This window comes from Erithacus rubecula, assembly GCF_903797595.1.
Source record: "Erithacus rubecula genome assembly, chromosome: 3".
Taxonomy (NCBI): domain Eukaryota; kingdom Metazoa; phylum Chordata; class Aves; order Passeriformes; family Muscicapidae; genus Erithacus; species Erithacus rubecula.
Window position 1 is genome coordinate 66,536,072 of NC_136689.1, and position 22,601 is coordinate 66,558,672.

Below are 22,601 nucleotides of genomic sequence, written 5' to 3' on the forward strand. Positions count from 1 at the left end.
ACAGTCACATTAAGGGTCTTTAGGGTAGAAAGTTATATGCAGTGCTGATTATGGAAAGCACTGAAGTATCTCTTGAAATCTGCTGTGTCCACAGAGCTTGAGTATGTCTGAAAAACTTTCCTGAATAAGCACAGATCTTGGCATGTGTTCAAGTGTTTTTTATCTTACAGGCTCTATAAGCATGATTCAGCTCATCAGTAGCACATGAAAAGTGTGGTATGCTCCTGAGAGGGTATATTTGAGATTGCACAGCTAGAGGGCAGAAAAATTCAAGAAGAACCATAGATGTCCATATAAAATGGAAGACAGAGTCTGGTCTGAAAGCCCAGAAGGAAGCTCTTGGGATTCTTCTGTGAAAGTGAAGGAGGGGTTATTACTTTGCAAATGGGAGAGTTGGGGGCTAAGAGAGAAAAATGAGGAATAAGAAAAAGTTAACTCTTCTTTCTGCCTCTAGTTTTGGACAAAATTTGTTTTGTTTTGTTTATATCTTACAGATGAATTGCAGTCCTCTTGAAAGATAAAGAATTTATTGTTTAGTGCATGTCCACTTGTGTTCTGCACTGGAAACTTGATGTCCCTTAAAAGTCACCTGTGCTCACAACAAAAATGATTGCTTTGTTCCTTGAGGGATTGACAGGACAGCCTGATTCTCTGCACAAATGGAAAAAGAAATCTCTTTCTTCGGATGAGAGATTCTTAGTGGGTGCTCAGTTTGCTTCCAAACCAAGAGGTGTGGCAACAGCAGAAACCAGGGACTCAAGAGTGTTTCTGCCTTGAATATTAAAGTGCTTGTATTCTTCCTCGTTTGCAATCATTCAAGGTTTTTTCCATGGAATATTTGGGGGCTTTTTAATTTGAAGGGGAAAGCCACAACATGAGGTTTAATTTCCCCCAAAGAGTCCAGTGTTGCTGTGGATGATCTGGAGAGTCTTGGGGAAGTTTTTGCCCTTCCCATTACTAAGTGTATAAAAAGCCAATGCCCACCAAGTAGTTCTCCTATGTTTCTTAAATCAGTTAATTCCTGTTCTCATCTGTTTAGTATTTTTTAGGTTCCATTTCCTAGGACTTTTTATCAGCTACTGAAAACAGGAGAGGATGGAGATACCATTTCCTTTTTCAGGTTCAGCTTTTGAAGGAAGACAATGTATTGGTACTCCATTAAACGGAGTACTGACCTTTTTTCCCCCACCTTTCTCTTTCTCCAAAAAGGTTCTGAGAGAATGGGATAAAATATATTTAGAACAAAGTGTGAATTGAAGACAGGAGAGGTGGAGTTTTTGTTCCTGTACACAGTTTGTGTGTATGTGTCTGTAACTGCACATAACAGGAGCAAAGCTCTCCTGATAGGAAACCATTCTCAGTAATAGTTCTTGGTGCTCTGAACCACTGCAGAGGATGTTCTTCTTTAGGTGCCTGTCTCCCTGTTTAGCTCTCTCTGAAGCAGAAAATAAAGTGTAGACAAAAATTTGTTCTATATAATAAAAAACCAAAGGTCTGATGATAATGAAATTGTGGTCTCTATACATTTGCAGATTGAGACTTAATACTGTTGTACATGCTGAGCTGACTTGCCTTCTCTCAGAGGAAGTCCTTATCCCTCACCTTACATTTCTGTGGAGGCACTAAAATACTGAAGTAAGAGAGAATGGTTGTAGGTACATCTGAGACTTCACCACTGTAGTATTGGAGTTGTTCAGTCATTGATGTGATTTAACTGCAGTGGTTGGAGCTGTGTCTCTCTTTTGCTGATGGGGGATGGAAGCCCACAGCACTAGGTGATTTGCTCCCCAGCCACACAGTAAGGCTTCCCAGAACTGCAGGCAGACAAATTCTGACAGGCCCCAGTCCCCCTTTGATGACTTTGGCATTGCTTTTGCATTTAAATCTTTGCAGCTCTCTGCATGAGTAGAGGTTAAGCTTGGAGTCATAGTATGAAACTGAGGAAAAATAGGCTAAATATGGGAAAGAGAGAGAGGAAGACTTCCCCAGTGTGAATTATGTCATTTTGTGTGAGGAGTTTCCCAGAGGCTTTACTAAAAACTCCACATCTTCATTAGCTGAGAAGCATTTTGCTGTATGAAACAGAATGTTAGGTAACCTGTTCTGAAGAATAATGCCACATTTGAAGCAACCTTTAGAAGATGCACAGGAGGGGCTCTGATAGGTAGGTTTAATCTTAATATTTGAAAATGGGGTGTTTCATACTGTGATTTCAAAATGTGAGTCTGCATGTGTTTGTACAGCATCGTGCTACAGTAAAGAAGTTAGAATTGCTGTGGTGATGGTGGTTCTTTTGGTTTTTGGTGGTTCTTTACATAAACTTTTTTTTTTTTTTTTTTTTTTTTTTTTGTTATTTATGGTATGAGACTGTGAGTGACAGGATATCTTATTTGTGTTTTATGTTTAAATAGCCTTTTCTGGAGTATCTGTAGAGACTTAAGGCAGGTGCTGGGGAACCAGGGGAATTTCCCCTGTGTAAACTGTTTGAAGTTTGGATCCACATACTAGCTGGGAAGCTTTTTCTTCTCTGCTTTGGTGAATTGAATGGTTATTTCCCAAATACATGAAGGTCCTGCTGGCTACCTGGTAATGTAGGTGTGGGGTGGCCATTTCCAGCTTGTTTCTATCTGAAATCACAGTGTATAGTTTTGATTTGCTAAAATTCCTCTAGCCTGAGTCTCTGTTAACTGAAGAACTAATGTACTTCAGTCTTTTTGAGTTGTACTATGTCTATTAGGCCTTCAAACTGGTTCAAAGTAGTTAGCATTTAATTTGGATCATGCCTTCTTTTGATGGAGTTTGCCTTATGTGGCAAGACATTTCTTACCACATGGGTTATACTGATAATTAGAGATTGGGGTCTCATTGTGCTAGGTGTACAATAGCATCATGAGTTCCAGCCAGCAGGCTCTGAAGTTTGCCCTTAGTCCTGGTAAGGCAGAAAACTGATTTTTTTAGGAACGCTGGTTTCTGGGCTTCCAAATCCTTGCTTGCTTAGGCATTCCCTAAGGAATTGAGACTGTCCTACAAACTGTTGAAAAAATGTGAAGGTCAGGTGGATTACAGGACCTTGCCTGGCCATTAGCATTAACATTTGCTCTTTGAAATATTTGCTCTGAGATTTTTAGAAAATTTTATTTGTTGTGTGAAGCTAGGCTTTAATTCTGTTTCAGACAGAATTTGTGTTAATTCTCTACTGAAGGATTAGGCATCTGTGCTGATGGTGCAGGCTTGAGCAGTAGTGAGTAAAATCCTTGCAGTTTTGACTCTTTTCTTCATTTTATTATCTGTAGAGAAGCTTTCATAATTGGATTAGGTTTAAATTTTATTGCTTGTTACTGTGCTCACTTGGATCTTGTCTATGGGGCAGTATAATTAAATGACCAGCTCTTCTTTGTGATGTAGAAAAGGCATTGAAACTTTATAGTAGGTGGATAACAGGACACAAGAGATGCTAATTGAACTCTTGCATGAACATAAAGAACACACAGGTGATGCTATTATTTTTGTACCTAGAGAGAGCCGGTTTGAAACCTTTGTGGTCAGTACTCTCTTTTTGTGTGCAACTAGGCTAATGTGAACAGATTGTATGGGCAGATTTCAAAGGCAGGTGTTCACATCACAAAACCACTGCTCTACTTGCCGTGGTGTGCTGTGCCATTCTCAAGCAAAAAAGTCAGTAGTAAATGGTCACACACTAACTCTTACCTGTATTGGTGGTTCTTTCAGGTCCTTTCAGGTCATTTTCAGACATGCTGATAGTTTAGTATGGGGAAAGTTGCTTACTGATGACAGTCTATTTTACCCTTTTTTCCCATAGAATCAAGCCTATGGTTTTCCTGTATCGAGCATCAAGTTTTCATTCGCCCCAGTTTTCTTTCCAGTTTTGAATGTCTGAAACCCCTTGGTTACACGTCTAGGAACCACCTTTTCACAACTGTTCTTCCTTGCTGTAGCATTTTGCTTTTTCGTACATTTGATATCTTTATCACCTGTCTCTCTTTAGACTTAAGATTACCATTTGTATTGGCTAAATGCACATTTTTCTCTACTGGTTCACAGAAAGTTCACAGAAAGTTAGAATCTCTCAGCTTGTCTGCTGAGACCTCAATTTAAGTGATATGGTTGGCTTCCCTTCTCAGACCTGGATATCACAAGGTCTGTTTCCCAAGTGAAAATGTATTCCCTGAAGGGTGATTTGTGGGTAGAGAGGAGGTCAGATATTTCTTGTACAGCTCTGAGTGCGTGTTCAGATGGCCATCACCTGCACACAGGCATGCACAGACTTACATTTCAGATGCAAAATACATGAAACTTCTGACTTGAGAACATATTCCTGAGTAACTTAAGTTTGGTCTTTATATAGAATATAATTTGTTTTGGAGTTAGAAGTGTTTCTTCCCGCTACCCACTCTGATGATGGTGTTCTAGAACAGCTGCATTTGAGGTTTTGCCTGACTTTAAGCAGCTTCAAAAGGAAATGTATCAACAATAAGTAACTTTTCAACATGCACAATGGAAATGCTATTTCAAGAGATTAAAAAAAATTATCTTCCTTTTTTCCCTCTATCACAGATGCCCGAGATGTAGAGCAATTGAGTAAGAATAACATTACGCACATTCTTTCTATCCATGACAGTGCCCGCCCTATGCTTGAGGTAAGCCTTGTGGGGGACTCCACAGTAAATCCTTACTTTGCAGTTGACTGTCATCTTGGGGTTAATTTTTTGTTCTGTGCAATTGGTGTTTTGAGACTGACTTTCTTGAAAGCTGTAGTTTTGAGATCCAGGTTTTGTTGTTGCTACTGTTGTAACAACAAGAAATCTAACTGACAAAGGAAGAGAACTACACTGTCAATCTGTATAACACAATAATGGGATTATGTTGTAATCTAATAGTAAAGGTAAGTTTCCTTCTGTGTGGAGTTTAAGCATTACATAAACAACACTCCTTCCCCAATACTAACACTTCTTTGTACTTGGGCCCCTTCCTTGAATCTTTATGGCAGATGGGTTTGCAGTCCTTTTCTATGTGAAGTAGCCTTATTTAGGCTTGGAGTGTGGGAGGAACCAGTGATCCTCACATAATAGATCTAAAATAGCAGGACATCTATAGTTTTCAGCACTTTAACATAAAGTATTATTGCCTTTTTACTGAAGGGAAACTACTCTGAAGACCTGTGTTTGCTGTGTTATCTTGAGCAGGGGAAGGAGCTGGGAACAGGAGGATACAAGTCTCCTTTGTTGGAATGCTATGTTTTCTTTACATCAGCTTGCCTTGGAGGGGAGTCTGGCTGGGCTTTGCTGCATCTTAAAATCCTGCTATTTGGTTTATGTCAGGAACTATTATCCTGTAAAATTTGTTCATTCCTTCTCTGCATTAGGCTTCTCATGAAAAGTGGCAGAATTTTGGGTAAGGTAGTTGGTGTTAACCCTCATATGCTGCTGGGAATCTCTGCTTTTCTTTTACTTCATGCAAATGTCTCCAGTGATTTCAGTCCTTAAGCTACAGAATTTCCACTTCTCCCAGGCCAGTCAGTAGGTAAGCTGAACAAGAGGTGTCCCCCATAACCACAGTCTACCCCAATATCAAGGTAATGGTGAACTCTGGGTTGACCTTGAATTTGTAAGTGTGCTGAAGCAGAGCTTTAGCTGTTGACTTTGTTACACTGTCCATTTGACTTGTGTTGTGCCTGATTCTTGTTAAGTCTGAAACAGACTGAATTTCAAGAGTGTTCTTAGTTGAAGAGATACACATTTGTGCTGAGTAAAGATGTCATGTTGCCTCTAGGGTTCTGGTCTTTAAAATAAAAGGAATGTTGTTTTGTTTTATCATGATAAGAAGGCTAGTAAGGCTGATTATGATTCAAATCAGCTGCATCCTCAGGCCAGTGCTTCTGATGGTGGTACTTTTGGTGACCCACACACCACCTTCTTGCTTGTGGTGGTGCATCTGTTCATGAGGCTGCATGGTAAATAGAACTGGGAGCTTTTGTGGTTTAAGTATAACCAGGTTACCATTTCTTCCTCTAGCTACCACCACAAAAGACATGAAGGATTATGTTTACCCAGATCCCTTCCCAGTCTGGTTCACAGCAGTGTCTCAGAAGTCACAGTGAACAAACAGTGACTGGTTGAGGATGGACTTGATTTAACCAAGTTTTTAACCAAGTTCCTTTAAAACTTCTCCCCAGTTCCTGAAGTAGTATAAGGATTTCAAATTCCATTTGTTTGGGAGCTGAGCTAATTTTGATTATCAGTCATGGTCTTACTCCAGTGATTGTTTTTGACTGAATGCTTCTGTTTAAGAACAGAGCCTAGAAAACTTCTGTTAGGTTTGGTTGCTTCCTTTGTTATTTAAATCCATGCCATGTTGTAGGTGAGTTTGTTTACAGCTTGTGTGTCCACATTGTGCTTGGGGATTCTCATGTCCATTGAAATCAAATAGGAATGTTTTCCCTATGTGTATCTCTCATCACTTTTCTCCCCAAATTTCACTCGTGGAACATGATTACTTTTGTGTTCAGAAATCATCTGATGTTATTCAGACTTCTAAACATGCAGTTGCAGTGATAATGGAATATCTTTTCCCTGAGATTCCCTGTTTCATGTGTACACATTTATGAATATGCTATTCACCTGTATAAAGCTGCCTTTGCTTCTGCAGTAGTTGACTTTGTCTTTAACTAACAGTATTTTATCTCCAGTATTCCCTAGTCCTGTAGCACATGTAGGAACCCGTAGGAAATGCTACAAATAATTCATTATACAAAACTTTCTGTGCATGCCAAGAAAGGTAAGTGGTTTTAGACATTGAAAGGCCTGTAGTGTTTTAGTAGCAAGTTATCAAAGAGTTTGGTCTTTTCTGCCTGTCTGTGGAACAAAGAATATGGATGCATATTTTAGCTCTCAGAAGTCACAAATTACTCACAACTTGCTTGACAGGTTTTGAGGTTTCATCACTGTTTTGATGCAATAATACCTATAAATACAGCACTTAAAGTGGTGTATCAGAAGTACTGATTTTGTATCCACTGCTGGTGGGTAGAGATGACAATGCCCAATCTGACTTTGTCATTCATAGTCAAGAATGCAATACTGAAAAAATGGAAACAAACATCAGACTAGGCAGCGAACAGCAACTTGCTACAGATTGTAAAACTATTTTTTACTGTAGTAATTCAAGGCATTTCCCCTTTCTGTGATGTTACAGGCTGTCTTTACCTGGCTGTTTGAAATGCTCACAGTTTCTTTTAAAAATATGCTTTCCTGTGTGACTTACGTACTGCAGGTTTTGGGTATAGGTTGCTTCAGTTCCTCATAAGTTAGTAAGCTGCTAGAAAATGATTGAACAGTTTCACAACAAAATATTTTATTGGTTTAGGTTACATGTGCCTACTAAGACATACTTAAAAAAAAATTAGTTTTGGACATTATGTCAATCATCATTTACAAGCCTTTAAGGATGTCTTATTCATGGGTGGCTTATAATCCAAGTTTGACCTTAGGAAGTCATTAGTACTTTCAGGCTGGAATAACAGGAAACAGTAGGTATAAAATTAGTTGGATTCTGAGACTTCTTACACCTTTAGACATGGCTAACTTGCATTCAGTGCAAGACACAGAATTGTTTGTAAGACTTCAGGTGATTTACACTGGAAGAAATTTGCCAAAATCTGGCCTGAACTGTCTTGCCATATTGCCCTTTAGTTCTTTTCGTGTAAACTGTTTCAAAGAAATTTTTCCTCTAATAAAAATATATTTCGAGAGCATTCTAAGGCTACTGTTCCAATGAAGTGCACCATTATTGTACAGGATCTTAACCACTTGGGTGAGAATTTTGTAGTCGAAAGATGTATGTTTATAGCTTCTGTGATACAAATATATATCTCAATGAAAACCCTATGGGTAGCAGGTAGCATGTCCAATAGAAAGGTGCACATGCCATATGGAACCAGGTTTTTTATTTCAGTTGTAATGACTGAGAGCAGTGTCCAACAGCACCATGTGTGTTCCCACAGATGCACAGGGGCAGAGCCTTGGTAAATCAAGTTGGCTCCTCCAGAGCACTTTGGATGGCTGCCCATGGGACACTCACAGATGTTTTATAAATCCACACAAAAGTATGAACAGAGGAGAATAATTAGGTTTCTTGCCACCTGCTTTTTCTATTCTATTTTTCAGTTAGTTTAGATTTTAAAATCTCTTTTCAGAATATGAGACACTGAAATGTAGATGGGGAAATGTCTCCAAGTGTGCTTTAGATAATAGCACGTCTGGCAGTGACCTCTAGGATCCATCCAACAGGTTGCCTCGTATCTGGACTTCTGTAAGGCCTTTGACATGGTACCCCACAAGATCCTTCTCTAAATTGGAGAGATGAATGTGATGGCTGGACTGTCTGGTGGATGATGAATGTGTTTTTTGGTCACATCCAGAGGGTCAATAAGTATTGGAACCACTGCTGTTTTATGTCTTCATCAATGACATAGACAGGGGGATTGTGTGCACCCTCGGCACATTTACAGATGTCAAAAAATTTTGTTCCAGTTGCTCAAAGTAAAGTATGTGAAAGTAAATCTTGTTAACCTTAAAGAGAAGAATATGGTTGCAGGTCCATTGAGATGTTTGTCTCTGGATTTTTCAGGTGCTGAACCCTGTTCTAGGGGTGATTAAATGGAGATGAATGGGGGCCCAAGCTAAATAGACTGTTGATGTGGATTGTGCAGCAGCTTGAAAACAGCTGCATCTCATTCTGGAAAGTGTAGACTGTGGTGGACAGTCATGTCCAAGCAGCTGAATTTACAAGCAGTGCTAGTCCTCTCATCATTCCTCCCCACAAGCACAGTTTAAATGCTGGTAGAAGGAAGAATGCTTCCTAGGCTGCATTGGGCAGTGGTTGCTGTTTGCAATGCAGGAAGGAGAACGGTGTGAGTCTTTGGAGAGGGAGGAGTATTGAGGTCTTCTTGTCAAGAAGACCCTGTCCCAGAGAGGCGTCATCCCCAGAGAGGCAGGGATGGACAGGCATTCAGTGGGTCCCCATGTGGAAAGTCCACATCAGGAGTGTCTGTCATTGTGGCTGGCGAATGACGTGTCACAGATTCAGACTAGAAGTAAGCAAGACTTTGACTGGGGGGGTTAGTAATTGCTGGAAGATATTTCTAGAGGTATAGGTGTGTTTTCTCATGTGCTCCATTTTGTGTGGAAGTTGATTCAGGTAAGGTTATAGCAGTCTTTAAGCTTTGCTTTTTAGAGCCAGAGCATTTCACAGTCCTTGGTCTGTCTGAGACACTTTGAGGTGCCAGTTGTGGTGGCTGTTGTGAGCATGGCAGACACCTGTCCATCAGTCAGGAAATGGGCTGAAACCAGCGGCTTCTTTCTCACAGTCCACCACACATTTGTCAGTTGCCAGTAATTCTGCTGCTGCTCTTGACTTGCACCAGAGGTTTGATCTAGCAAATATATAAATCCCATTACCAGTCGCCTGTGGTTGTGGAGTCCTTTGGCATTAATTTATTTATAGCTTTATCATTGTCAGACTGACTCCTGCTGTGTCACAGGAAGCTTTGTATGCTGTACTCATCTGGTAGATATCATGATGATCACAGTAATGTAGATTTTAAATCAACAAGAGTTTATGTGGGCATGCCTGCCTGAACCTGTGTTGTTCACTCTGTTAATGAGGAACTGCATGAAGAGTAGCTTTTTGCTACATCATGCTTCCTCTGTATGCTGTCAGTTTTCTTTCTGTGGCTACAGAATATTTGTTTGGTTTTTATTTCCAGTATGTTGATTGCCACTCCCCCTCATTCTGCATAAGTGGACAGTTATCTGTTTTTACTTCGTATTCTGCTGCCATTAACAATATCATCTTAATCTGGTACATACTGTCTCCAGAGCAGTGGTTTTCCCCTCTTTTTTTTCTTGAATTTGACTACCTAAATAAGTGCTGATATGGTAGGTGAGTGGGAGGGAGAGAAAAGCTGGTTGCTGACTAAAATACTATGTGAAGTTTTGAGGACCACAATAGAAAAAAGACATTGAGCTATTGGAGGCTGTCCTAAGAAGTGCCACGAGGATGGTGAGGGGTCTAGAGGGGAAGCCTTAGGAGCAGCTGAGGTCACTTGTGCTGTTCAGCCTGGAGAAGAGCAGACTCAGGGGAGACCTCATTGTGGTCTCAGCATCCTCACAAGGGGAAATAGAGGTGCAAGTACTGACCTGTTCCCTCTCATGACCAGTGACAGGATTTGAGGAATCAGCATGAAGCTGAGTCAATGGAGGTTTAGGTTGGATATTAGGAAAAAGTTTTTCACCCAGAAGGTGATTGGGCACTGAAACAGGATCCCCAGGAAAGTGAGCACTGCACCAAACCTGTCTGAGTTCAAAGAAGTGTTTGGACAGTCCACTCAGAGCACATGGTGTAACTCTTGGGGTGTGCTGTGCAGGGCTGGGAGTTGGACTGAATGATCTTGATTGGTCCCTTCCAGCTTGGCAGCATAATTTATGATTCTATAATCTTTTTTGTCCAGTCTATCAGCTTATGCAGCCAGCACAACTTACATGAGCTGTGTCTTTGGAAATAAAGAACTTCTCAGCCAGGTTGTCTTATAAAGAATTTTAGATATTTTTTTCCTTTCAAATTCTAAAATTTTTATCCAAGTAGAAATAGGTTTTCAAAGACTCAGTACTTAAGAAGCTGAACTGAAAGGGAACAACACGGTTAAAAAGCTCTGTGATGATCTTTTAGAAAAATCTTTCATACTCCCTGAGTAAATAGCCAAATGCATTAATAGAATACAGGCAATGAAAAGATGCTGTAACTGGAACAGAACAAGGAAGTGAGGAATAGAAGTTGTAGAAAAATAAGGATGTCATGGAGAAGATGTATAACTTCTCTTCACCAGATTTATCACTGCTAAATGCTGTGTGTGATATACCTGTTTTATGAGGTATTACAGAGGAGAAGCTGGGGAAATCACAAGAGGAAGCGCTGAATCAAGATTATGAATTAAAAATAAAATGTACAACAGACTGCTAAATCCCACCTTTGGAAGAAAGTGAAGAGCTAAAATGATTGAACACCTATCAAAAACTGAGAAATGTTATAAGATCAAATGGTCATAGATTGAAGACCTGGTGTAGATAATGGATTCATACCAGCTTGCATTAAAATCTGGAATCTTGCTTCTATTTTTCAAGCCTGGCTGTGTGTTGTAAGTCTTAATACAGTTTTAGCTGAGCTTGATAATCTTGCATATTTACCCATGATCTTTAGAATACACGTGTGCTTTTTTGGAAATGGAAAGCAAAGTCAGGTATTTTAGAAGAACTGAACTGGCAGCTCTGGCACAATGCAAGTAATCTGTTTAACACAGTTTGTGGATTGCATTTTTACAACTATTTAGGTTCTGACTGTAGAAACCTATGATATCTTCTGTTAGCACTTAATGTGATAACTTTGGCCAGGGAACCTTGGCCTTATCTCCTTTAAATTTTCTGGTTCTTTCCTTCTTTCACAAGTTTGGGGAAGCTTTTTTCTCTCATGGCTGCACTTTCTTGATTGACTTGATGTTTTTATGTGTGTGTATAACAGGAATCAGCCTGTGCTTAAAAAAAAGAGAAAAAAAATCATTTGTTAATGCCCCCAATTTCCCCAGCTGATAGTTTTGGAATTGCTGAAAGCTGCTTCAGTGATTTGTTTTGTAGTCATAGATTCATAGAATGGCTTGGGTTGGAGGAGAATTTAGAGACCATCTCATTCCAACTCCCTCCTGTGGACAGGGACACCTTCCACTACACCAGTCTGCTCAGAGCCCCATCCAGCCTGGACACTTCCACAGCTTCTCCAGGCAACCTGTTCCAGTGTCTAACCCTCACAGTAAAAAATTTCTTCCTAACATCTAATCTGAACCTACTCTCTTTCAGTTTGAAGTCATTTTCCCTTGTCCTATCACTGCATGCTCTTGTAAAAAGTCCCTCTCCATTTTTCTTGTAGGCTCCCTTTATGGACTTGAAGGTCACAATTAGGCCACAATAAAGCTTTCTCTTTACCAGGTTGAACAATCCCAATTCTCTTAGCCTTTTCTTCTAGGAGAGGTGCTCCATCCCTTTAAACATCTTAGTATCCCTCCTCTGGACTTACTCCATCAGTCCATATCCTTCTTGTGTTGAGGCTCCAGAGCTGGGTGCAGCAGTTCAGGTGGGGTCTTAGCAGAGCAGAGCAAAGGGGCAGAATCTCCTCTCTTGCCCTGCTGGCCACACTGCTTTGGATGCAGCTCAGGGTGCTGTTGGCTTTCTGAGCTGTGAGTGCACATTGCTGGGCCATGTTGAGCTTCTCATCCACCAGCACCCCCAAGTCCTTGTAGTCCTGCCCCTGATCTGTTCATCCCTCACTCTCTGAGGACAGTCCTCACACTGGATAGTAGTCCAGAAAGCATTTGTCTGGACTCAAAGGCATATCACTGCTTAACATGAACTAACTATAAAGGTAAGTACTGGGAAACCAGTCAGCTGTATTCCTTTTTTTAAACAAAACACAAAACAACAACAATATATGTTGGTTCTGGAGAGATTCCTTTTGCTTAGGAGTGAAAACAAGTCAATCTGTTAAAAAATCTGTATTGCAATATTGGATAGCATGCAGAAGTCTTGAACTGTGGGAGGCCTTTCATATATGAAAATTGCATCTTGATGGCATGACAAGTGAAGATCCTGCTGGGTATAACTAGGCAACATGTTCTCTGCACAGGTTCTGTTGTCATTGAGATCCAACCCAAATACTTATGGAAACTGTTAAAGAGGGAGATGGCAAGACAGCCTTCAAAATCAGAGGTACTAATATAGCAAGGTCATGGCTGTCATATAAAGACCAGCTCTACAAATTAATAATTTAGTCAACTTGGACTGTTGCATTTCAATCTATAGCATTAAACTCCGATATCACCACTGTTAAAAGCTGTTGTTTTCAGCCATTGTGCTAACTTGAAGAGAAAGTGTACAAGCAGTTCTTCTAACAAAAAAACATTAACTTTGCTTTGTGATGTTTCACTGTCTTTTCATGGTAAGGGTTTTGCCTCATGAGATGTTTCAGAAGACCATGCTGAGCAAAACAGCTACCATTTTTCTTTCAGGTATAGCAGCACCAGACAATTCTAGTTTGAAGTAATGCCTCGTCTGGCATTGATTCTGCTTGTGAAGTTGGGAGCTCTGAGTAATTTTTCAAATTTTACCCCAGTATCCCACTAAGAAGCTACCAACAGATTTCCACAAAGCAGCTTTTAAAGTGTGTCGGGCCAGGCCTTCATGATGGGGTAGCCCTGGCAGAAGCTGCTGTGGTGATGCACTAAATTAGTTCACGGATTGAGTTGCTCACCACACACGAGCTGTGTGGAGGGAAGCACGTTCCTGTCATGGCAGGTGGCAGGGAGGAGAGGATGAGGACTGCCTGGAGCTTTCAATGGTGAGCTGTTTGCATGGAGGATGTTGAGACCAGTACACATCTGGTATTTCTAATTGCTTGGTTATGGTGTTAACCAGAAAAGGACAAGTGCTCTGACCTGATTCTGCAGAGGACTTGAAATGGAATGTGTTAACCCACACTTCTAATTACAGAATCATAGAATGGTTTGGGTTGAAAGGGACCTTAAAGATCATTTAGTTCCAACCCTCCTACCATGAATGAGCAGGAACACCTTCCACTAGACCATCCCATCTGGCCTTAAACATTTCCAGGGATAGCAAATCCACAACTTCTCTGGGTAACGTGTTCTAGTGTTTCATCACCCTTGCAGTAAAGAATTAATTTCAAATAACTAATCTAAACTTTCTCTCTCTGATTGAAGCCATTGCCCTTTGTCCTTGTAATGTGAAAAAAGTAATGTGAGCATATTCCAGAGGTGTGGTGATCATGTTCCAGAATTCCCTTAAAGAAAGGGGCAGTTTTGATATATTGTTTTATTTTAGTACCCAGAGACCCTCTTGAGGGTTTAGGGATCAAGTGTGATTGGTAGTGCTCACATATGCCCTGACATGCCTGGGAGCTTGAATAAGCCATATGGTCAAGGCAGACTAACAAAGTCCTTTCTCTCAGCTGAAGTCCTGTAAATCATCTTGGCATGTCCTTAATTAGATAAACCACAGTTTAATATAGACTCATTAGTGTTTTCTCCCACTCTGCATTCCTTCATATGAGACAGGTTAGAACTGAAATTCAGGGTTAGAATTAGAAATAGTAACTACAGCTCTGTGCAATTATAAAATCCTTAAATTTTCAACATTTGGCTCTTAATTTCAGAGAGGAGAGATTGGGAAGAAGGGTTTTAACAGGACACTTTATATTTGTGATTCCAGCCTTAAGGAGCTTTTCAGAAGTGTCACTGAGACTACTTGCTAAGAAAACTATGAACCAGCATTTTAAAAAACCCTGACATTGTATTTTGCCTGATAGCACAAATGAAATGTATGAATTCTATTGCAGGAGCGTCCCATTTGCTGCTGTCCGTATAATTAATGTAATTGCAATTTCATTTATAATATTTTTCAAAGCCAAACCTGAGTGTGTTGTTAGCTAAAGTCAATTAGTGGTTGTTCTCAGCTGGAACACAAATGCATTTTCTATGAGTCATTAATAAAATCAGCACTAATGGTGATTGCTACAGAAAGTAACTGAAAGGACAAACAAACGGTTGAACGGTTTTCAGTTTAGCAGGTTCAGTTCGGTGCATTACTGGACTAAACCCTTTATAAACTCTCGTTGGTTTGGCTTGAGGAAGCTTTGTGCTGGCTGTTTCCCACTTTAGCTTTTTTGCTGAAATGCCCCTAAACAAAAATAAGTCCTCCTGTCCTCATCTGTTGATGTGACGACTCAAATTAACACATGGTTTTTGACTAACCTGAAAGAACTTGCCAGGTGCTAGAGGTTTTCTATTTGCATCTCGGTTCACAAATATAAGTTTAGGGTTTTATGTTAAAAAAAAATTTCTTGGAAATCGTTGATGGTATCTTTACATAAATTTAAATAGAGAAGTTTTATGTCAAAAATACAATACTGCTCTTTTTAAACTTTTTTTTTTATGGACCCTTCCCCCCACACTCTGCCCTTGGAGAGCAGAAATTTTGTTATTTGAGGTTCTTTCCCTCTCTCCTCAACTTTTAAAATCTGATAATCTAGATTCAGGCTTCCAGTGCTAACTAGAGCCTCAGAAATGTATGTACAGCAGTGGCAGAGATGATATTCTGAAAAATGTCTGTAAAAACATTACTTGGAAAACTGAACATGAAATAATGAGTAGCATTTTTAGTCCTTATTCTCATGCAAGCTATTTTGTGGGTACTCATTTTATATAAGAATCGCTGGACAGTTTCCTTTTACATATGAATACATACTAGTATAACTAAGATATAATCAAACTGATAATCATTCTCAGTGACTTCAGAATATCTTTGATCACTGCAAAGGAGCAGCCATCTGCAGGTGCTGCATTTGTCTTACAATACTTTTTGCATTTTATCCTGTTCACTGAAATATTTCTTGGTATTGTATGATTGAGTTTGTGTGTGCTTTGCAAAGGTCCTGTTTTCAGTCATTGACCCATTAGTTGACGTTTGGCACTTAGAGATATGTCATTCTGCTACTGCAAAATTCTGCGAGTTCTACCAAAAAACCCCAAAGTTTTTACAAGTTTAGTTAAAATTAAGTTGGAGTTTTTGAAATAAGATTCTATTTAAGTAGAATAGAAACAGAGTTTTCCTTATCCTGGACTGTTATGTTCCTGAGCACTGAAGGATATACAGGATTTAATAAGCTTTTTTAAAAGCTAATGACATTGGGAAGGTCTTGTTCTTCAGTCTTGCCGACTTTTCCAAATGTGACATAACTGTTCAGTTTCCAATCTTAGTAAATCAACCTCTAATATAATTAGAAATTAGAATATTGGCAGAATTTCATTAATAACTTTGTGTAAAGTGTAAAGCTTCTGCATATAAATGTATACACCTGAAATGTGGTTTAATCCCTTGATATTCACTGCAGCAGAAGTGACTTATTAATTTCAGAATCTCTGATGAAATTGCACAAGTGTTGTTGTAGTTTCTCAAATAACAGTGAATTTTAGAAATTTTACTTAACTCTCCCTTGTTTCAACTTTGACAATCTTGAAATCTGAATACTTGCCCTAGTTTTGTTAGCTCTCACTGTATCGATTTAACTGCAACACTTAGTTTCAGGGCCTATGAGAGAAATCTAGTTTTGGTGGTTACTCTGCTGAAACAGAAAACAAAAAAAGTAAATTATATCTTATTTTACTGATTTTTCTTTTTTTTTCGACAATGTAACACGTTCAATACACTGAAAGAAATGGAAGCACTGCTTTAATTTGATGGGGGCATCAGTTAGGATCATGATGTGAGTAATAAGCAAAAGATCTGCAGTGTGTGTGTGTGTTGGAAGGTAGGGGTGTTTGGTGGTAAAGGTGATTGATGGAGAAAGGAAAGTGAGCAGTTATTTCAAAGTAACAAGTGGAAAGTAGTGAATAGAGATGAGCAGAAGAATGCTGTGTTCAGCATCTCACTGCCCTGGGAGCTTGGGTCTGTACCTATTCCATATGTTTAGGATGTTACATTATCTAATAATATACATAGATTCCATGTAATTAAAAAAGGATGGATCAATAGATTTTAATTGGGTACTCTGAGGAAAAGTGTGTTTGGAGAGATAAAGCATGGCTGACATAGCTGTCAGCTGAAGAAATGTTTGAATAACAATATATATGCAAGAATATTCAATAAATAAAGGGGATGCATTGCTTTGTATAGGATTTTAAATGGCGTTTCTCTTTTCATCGGTTTTTATGCTTTGCAAGCTTTTCCCTTTGTTTTGAATAAATACCATGTTTTGAAATTAGTAGCTGCTCTGTAGCACCTAATTTAGTGTGTGTAGGTGAAGTGGCACAATACCTGTTTTGAGTTGTTCTGTCCTTCCTTCACTGAATAATTTTACAAAACTAATTCTTAGGAAACCAAGAGTCCTTAATTTAAAAAGATGTAAATAAAGACTTCCATATGGTTGACATATGCAATCTTGGTTCAACCTGGGATATTGCATCTGCAACTGGATTCAGGTTTATTTAATGAAACTGCTGACTAAGGACCAGTTTGAAGCCTGTTGAAATTTTACAAGAAGCTGGCTTCAACAGTCTTTGATTTCACTTACTCTGTTGTAGTCACTGTTCCAGTGATTGTTGCCACCTAACATTTTATGCTTTGCAGTTTGAGAATGGCAGACAAACTGCTAGGTAAGAAAATAGTGGTATTTCTGTCATTGTTGCATGCTAGTACCCTATATTATGTGTTGTAGGTAGCTGTTTGTTTGCTTGGCATAAACTGTTCAGCTTTGAAAGGTCCCAGTTCCTTGATGGTACCTGCAGGGTATGTGCACAGGAGACACTAGTGTTTTGGGGCACAGATAAACAAGTATTATGATTCTGGGTAGGTTTTTTTTCCAAAAAAGTCACAAACAGTAGGGTTCAGCAATTAAGTGTCTTCCTATTGCTGATATGTTTAGAAAAAATAAAGGCTAATACAGCATGTGTGAAGGAAATCTAATTCCAGCAATGTGGGAATATTCTACACAAAAAATCTTGAGTTATCATGTATTAATACCTGCCTCATACAATCTTGTGGTGGTGTTGTATTTCAAGTATCCAGTTATGATGAATGATCCTATTATTATAATTATTATTTCAACTAAGAGAAGCAAAACTAGGTGGTAGGGTGGGATCCTCAGGAGTTACCAACTCTGGCCAAGCTGTGTTTGGCTCGAAGTTGCTGAGAGTTTCACTGTTGATTTTTGTGGGAGATGGGTTAGGTCACTGCACAGTACTTTTGAAATCCCACCTGTAACTATTTCTGAGTTGAGTGTGTGATTATTTCCTCACAGGGAGGAGTCCATCACCACAGCCTTCCAAAAACACAGGTGATATACATCAGTCAAAATACCAAATTCCAGTAACTTAAACCATCTCCTTTCTGAGAAGATTTATTAATAAAGCTGACAGGCTGATGCTGAGCATTTGCAAGCACAGCAGTGAGAAGTGTGCTGTGGGTTCCACTCTAAGTTGTAAGTGCTGAAGGTGTCCAGGATCAGGCTTTGGATGAGCCATTCAGGACCATGTGTTCTTTCATAGGCTGGTTTCATGCTCACTTGCAGTAGTTGGAACTAACCAGCCATGACAAAAATAAGAACATTGCAGGTCTTAAATTTGTGTTGGTGCTACTTCTGCTTTTAGAGTGAACATGACCTGAAAGCCCCTCTGCACTCAGCCTGTGAAATGCACTCAGCATGTGCCATAGCTTCTGAAATCTGCGGAACAACTTGCGTCAGTGCGTGCTGGAGGAGCGAACCTTCTGGCATGGCTGCACTCCAGGGCTAACCCATCTCCTGCCCTCAATTCTCAATTTTTCAATGGTATGGAGCTGCTGAGGTGACAGGGAAAGAATAGCGTGTAAATTTACTTTCGGGTCTCAGGCCCTCATTTTACTGGAATGACTCACTTGAAGTGATACTAGTGTCCAAGATAAACCTCTCAGATGTGTGATACAAATGCTTATTATCGTACTTAATCTGTTAATATAATCAATTATCCTTGGCTCAGCAGCCTATCAATGTCAATGTAAGTATTACTGCTACACTGTCTTTCTAAAGGAATGTGTCTATACAAGTTGTTTTGGATCAGATTTTGGCTGTGGAGCCCTCCTGGTTTCCCACAATGTTTCTGACTATTTCTAATGTTTCCCACATCTCTGACATAGTGGTGAAGTTTGTGCACCTTGCAGAGGTGTGTCATGGTGCTGGGGTCAGGATCTCTTGCAAAAGGCTCTTTGTGCCATGGCAAGTGAAGAAACAAAGTGCGTGCAGGGAAAATATAGAAGGGTTTTGAACCAGCAGTCAAAGGGGTTGGAGATGATGCTGCCTCAGGTAGCCACACATTTGAGCAGTGAAAATTCCTCTTCTTCCCTCAGCTGGCAAATAAAATGCTTGGTAGGTGCAGATTGTGTTCCACCTTGTTGGCAAAGGATCTGTCGTACATAAATGTGCAGCTTTACATGTGTGGTGTTGAACGTGTGGGATTAATACAGGGGTGTGCATTGTTACAAAAGGCTACATTAAGGTGTGTTTTATAATGACCTTTTGCTTGAGTTATTATCTTTACAAGTGCATCTGAAGAATTCATAATTCAGCATCTGAGATAATTCAAAAGAGTTCCAGTGAATAATGTAATTTTTGTGTGTCTGAACCACAGATTGTGTTCTTGGAAGTCCTATTTGAGAAGTCAGCTAAATGTGCTTTCAGAAGTGTTAAGAGTCATTAGGAGCAAAGAAAACTTTGAAAATAAAATGACAGTTGAAATGAGCGTTGACAATGCAAAGCAGTAGCATAGGGTTATAAATATGTTGTTTTAAATATATCCAGTAACATTTTTAATGCATCAGAAATGATTATCTAACTTCCCTACTCGATCATGTCACTTCTTATGATAGCTGACTAACAAAGAAACACTGACTTTGTGGAAGAAAAGTATGTGTTATATGCTTGTCCTTCTTGAAGGTTTCCAAAAATAAAAAACCCAAAATCCATAGCACAAACATGTTTCTTCTTTGAAATACATTTTGTTTGGTTTATCAGCTGGGTAAAGAAAAATGATTGTGTGAGTTTAAAAGAAACTGCGTATCACAATTTCAGGTTGTAACATCTGTTCAGAGAAAGGGAAGGGCGCAGGAGAAGATGCAACTTCATTTTCCTAGAAAAACAAGAACAATTATGTTTTCAAAAAAAAATTTAGATCTTTTTAGTAAAGATGTGCCTTTTTTTAAAATCTCATATTGAGCCTTGGGAGAAGCATGACTTAGCTATATGCTGGTGTCTTAGCAATGTGAAAGCAAGTGTTTTAAAATCTGACTGTATAGAGATAATCTCTGCTTGTCTTAATGATGGTGTTGCTTCCTCAAAATCATTACTATTTCACCAGTCTAGAGCAGGACTTGTACTGTGCTGGATAAATGTGTTTAACTTGAACAACTTCTGCTTCTTTACACAGGGAATGAAGTATCTGTGCATTCCTGCTGCTGACTCACCCTCGCAGAACTTGTAAGTATTCTTCAAAAATAAATCACAAAACCCCAGAAATCCCATGGTACCATGATGCCTACTTTAAAATTTGCTGAAAGCTCTGATTCTGATCTCTAATGAGTATTACACACATGAACACAGTAACACTTCATTTCACCCTGCTTTTTGTTTGTGTTTGTAGGAACATCAGTATGTAAACACTCTTCATTTGTGGCCTTAAACTTCAGGAATTCTTTAGTGAGTCTGGGCCTAGTTCAGTCACAATTTATTCTAGCCACTGTTTTTGTAAATCTGTATTTGGTTCCCCACCCCCACCCCCTTTTTTTTTTTTTTTTTTTTTAGTGCCAACTGCAGCCATTAAAAAACCAAAATATTTGAAAGAGGTTTGAAGCCTGATGCCTCAAGGGCTGAAATAAATTCCTCACAGTGGGCCTTCAAAACAAAGTCCCTCTGTGCAAACTGTATCTGCTGGGGACTTCTTGACTGCCTCAGAAGTCCCTGCTGCTCTTAGTATAAGCTGGCATAACAGGGAGTTTTCTGAGTGACTCTCACCTTGAGAACATAGGTACTGCAACTAGGGTGTCCAAGCCTTGCTCTCTCTAATCTCTGCTAAAGTCCATGTAATGCTAATTGACTTGCTGCTGGTTTTAATTGAGCCTAGCAAGTCTTGATTCCAAAGAGAAATCAAAACAAAAGAATTTGGATGGTGACCAGCTCTTTCTTCAAGAGCTCAGTGTTTATGTTGGGGAGAGGTGAGGGGGGTTTCAGCCACATCCTGCTGCCATGTTTTGGTAGAGAAACAAGTAGTGGAAAGAGGCCTGGTAGGTACGGAAGGAAGTGCAGCACTGCTTTTCTCTTGTATCACAGCAGTATTCCGGCTCATGCTTTTGGGGGATATTTTTAGAGCATGTGTTTCTCATACTCTAGAAAGATTCCAGTGTGGCACTTGATGTGTGATGATTTGCCTTTTCGTTCTGTATTTCTGTCATGATTTTAGGGGAAGGGAGGAAAAAAAAGTACCACACCCCACCCGCAACAAAAAACACCCTAATCCCCTAAATTTCAGGTCTGTAATGAGAAGGCAGATAGCTAACTGCCTTTGTCATGGACAGCTTCCATGGCCTTAATATTTAGGATAAAAATAAATAAATTTAAATAAATATTCTTTTGGGAAGGAAAGCTAATATGAGATTAGAGGAAGACATTCACATGTCATGAATTGTTCATGGTAATTTTGAGGTGTGTAGTATTTAGAGATCAATTGGGAATGGAAAGAAAAAGGATGGCATTTATGATGAACATTAATGAATATACAGTTCCCTCCCTGTTAAATATGATGGAGTTCTATTGAAGAACCAGCTCCTGTGCTTGAGCTGTCCGTTGTAGTAGCAAGGCTCTTAAGACTTCTCTGAAAGGATAGAATATTTGCATGAGTATTGTTTCTGCTGTGCTGCAGACAGCTAAAATACTTGCTTTGGTATCAGGTGGTTGCAAGCAAGCGTCATTACTTCTAATACTGATACATTTGATCACTTAAAGTAAAACTTGATGAGTAACGGATTTTTCTTCTTTTACTTTATACAGTCCAGGCCCTCAAGTGAAATCAAATCATGATGTTCACAAATAGCACCATTGCTTGCTTTGCACATGCAGTCTTCTGAAAGCAAGAGGAAGTTGTCTTTGTTCAGCCTGCGAGGGCTGGATGCAGTTTTATCTAGGAGTGGTTAACCATACTGCCTGTGCCCACTGTGGAGGGAGGGATAGATAGGGAGCAGGAAAGAGAATTGGTCCCTCTGCAACATCTTTGTGTGTCTACCTCCTTCTTCTGAAAGAGGGATTCTGCTGGTGTCAGGGAAAAAACCCAAACAACTAACAAAGCAGCATCCTGAATTGCAGGTCCTTGAGTTCTCTTAGCCATGGCTGACAGGCACAACTGATGCACGCTGCTCTCGTCTGTTTCCCAGCAGCAAGGACCAACTGGAAGCCTTTTACCCACTGAATTTTGAGGCTGTGAGCTCTTAATGCACTTCAACTCAATTTTTCTGAAGGAAACTTCTGTTTTCTTGTGTGTGTAATGTACATTTACTCCTAGAAAACTTGTTTAGTGGAGTTCTTTTCCTCATAGGGATGACTTGCCAGGGAAATGCAGCAGGGATTCCCCTGTTAGCATGTGGGTGTTCACTAAAGTGTCTCAAAAGCTTTATTTTACTCCTCTGTTCTGCCCCTAGCAAGCATAGGAAGAAAGCAATTGCTTTTCAGACTCAAGGTTCTTCCTAGATATTAAATCAATGTTTTCTCTGGTCTATGAGAATTTTACCTTGGGCCAGTAACTGCTCCAGAAATGTCGTCTTCTATAGAATTCGTCACTAAAAAGTTACTTCTATAGATATAAAATCTTTCCTTCCTGCCCTGTTCCAGTTAATTGTCTTTGGCTGCATGTTTCTAAGGAATTAACCTCCAACAGTCAGGTGGTTAGT

General features: G+C 39.5%; 1 protein-coding gene across 2 annotated transcripts in view; it reads left to right on the forward strand.

Annotated features, from left to right (window-relative positions):
* The window catches only part of LOC306799648 (interferon regulatory factor 4), a 75,215-nt gene that overhangs the window by 9,104 nt on the left and 43,510 nt on the right, over positions 1-22,601 (forward strand). For both annotated transcript variants that reach the window (XM_079300989.1, XM_079300990.1), the window contains exons 3-4: positions 4,576-4,658; positions 20,093-20,142. In XM_079300989.1, coding sequence (XP_079157115.1) covers positions 4,576-4,658; positions 20,093-20,142 — 133 coding nt within the window. The remainder of the gene's footprint in view (positions 1-4,575; positions 4,659-20,092; positions 20,143-22,601) is intronic.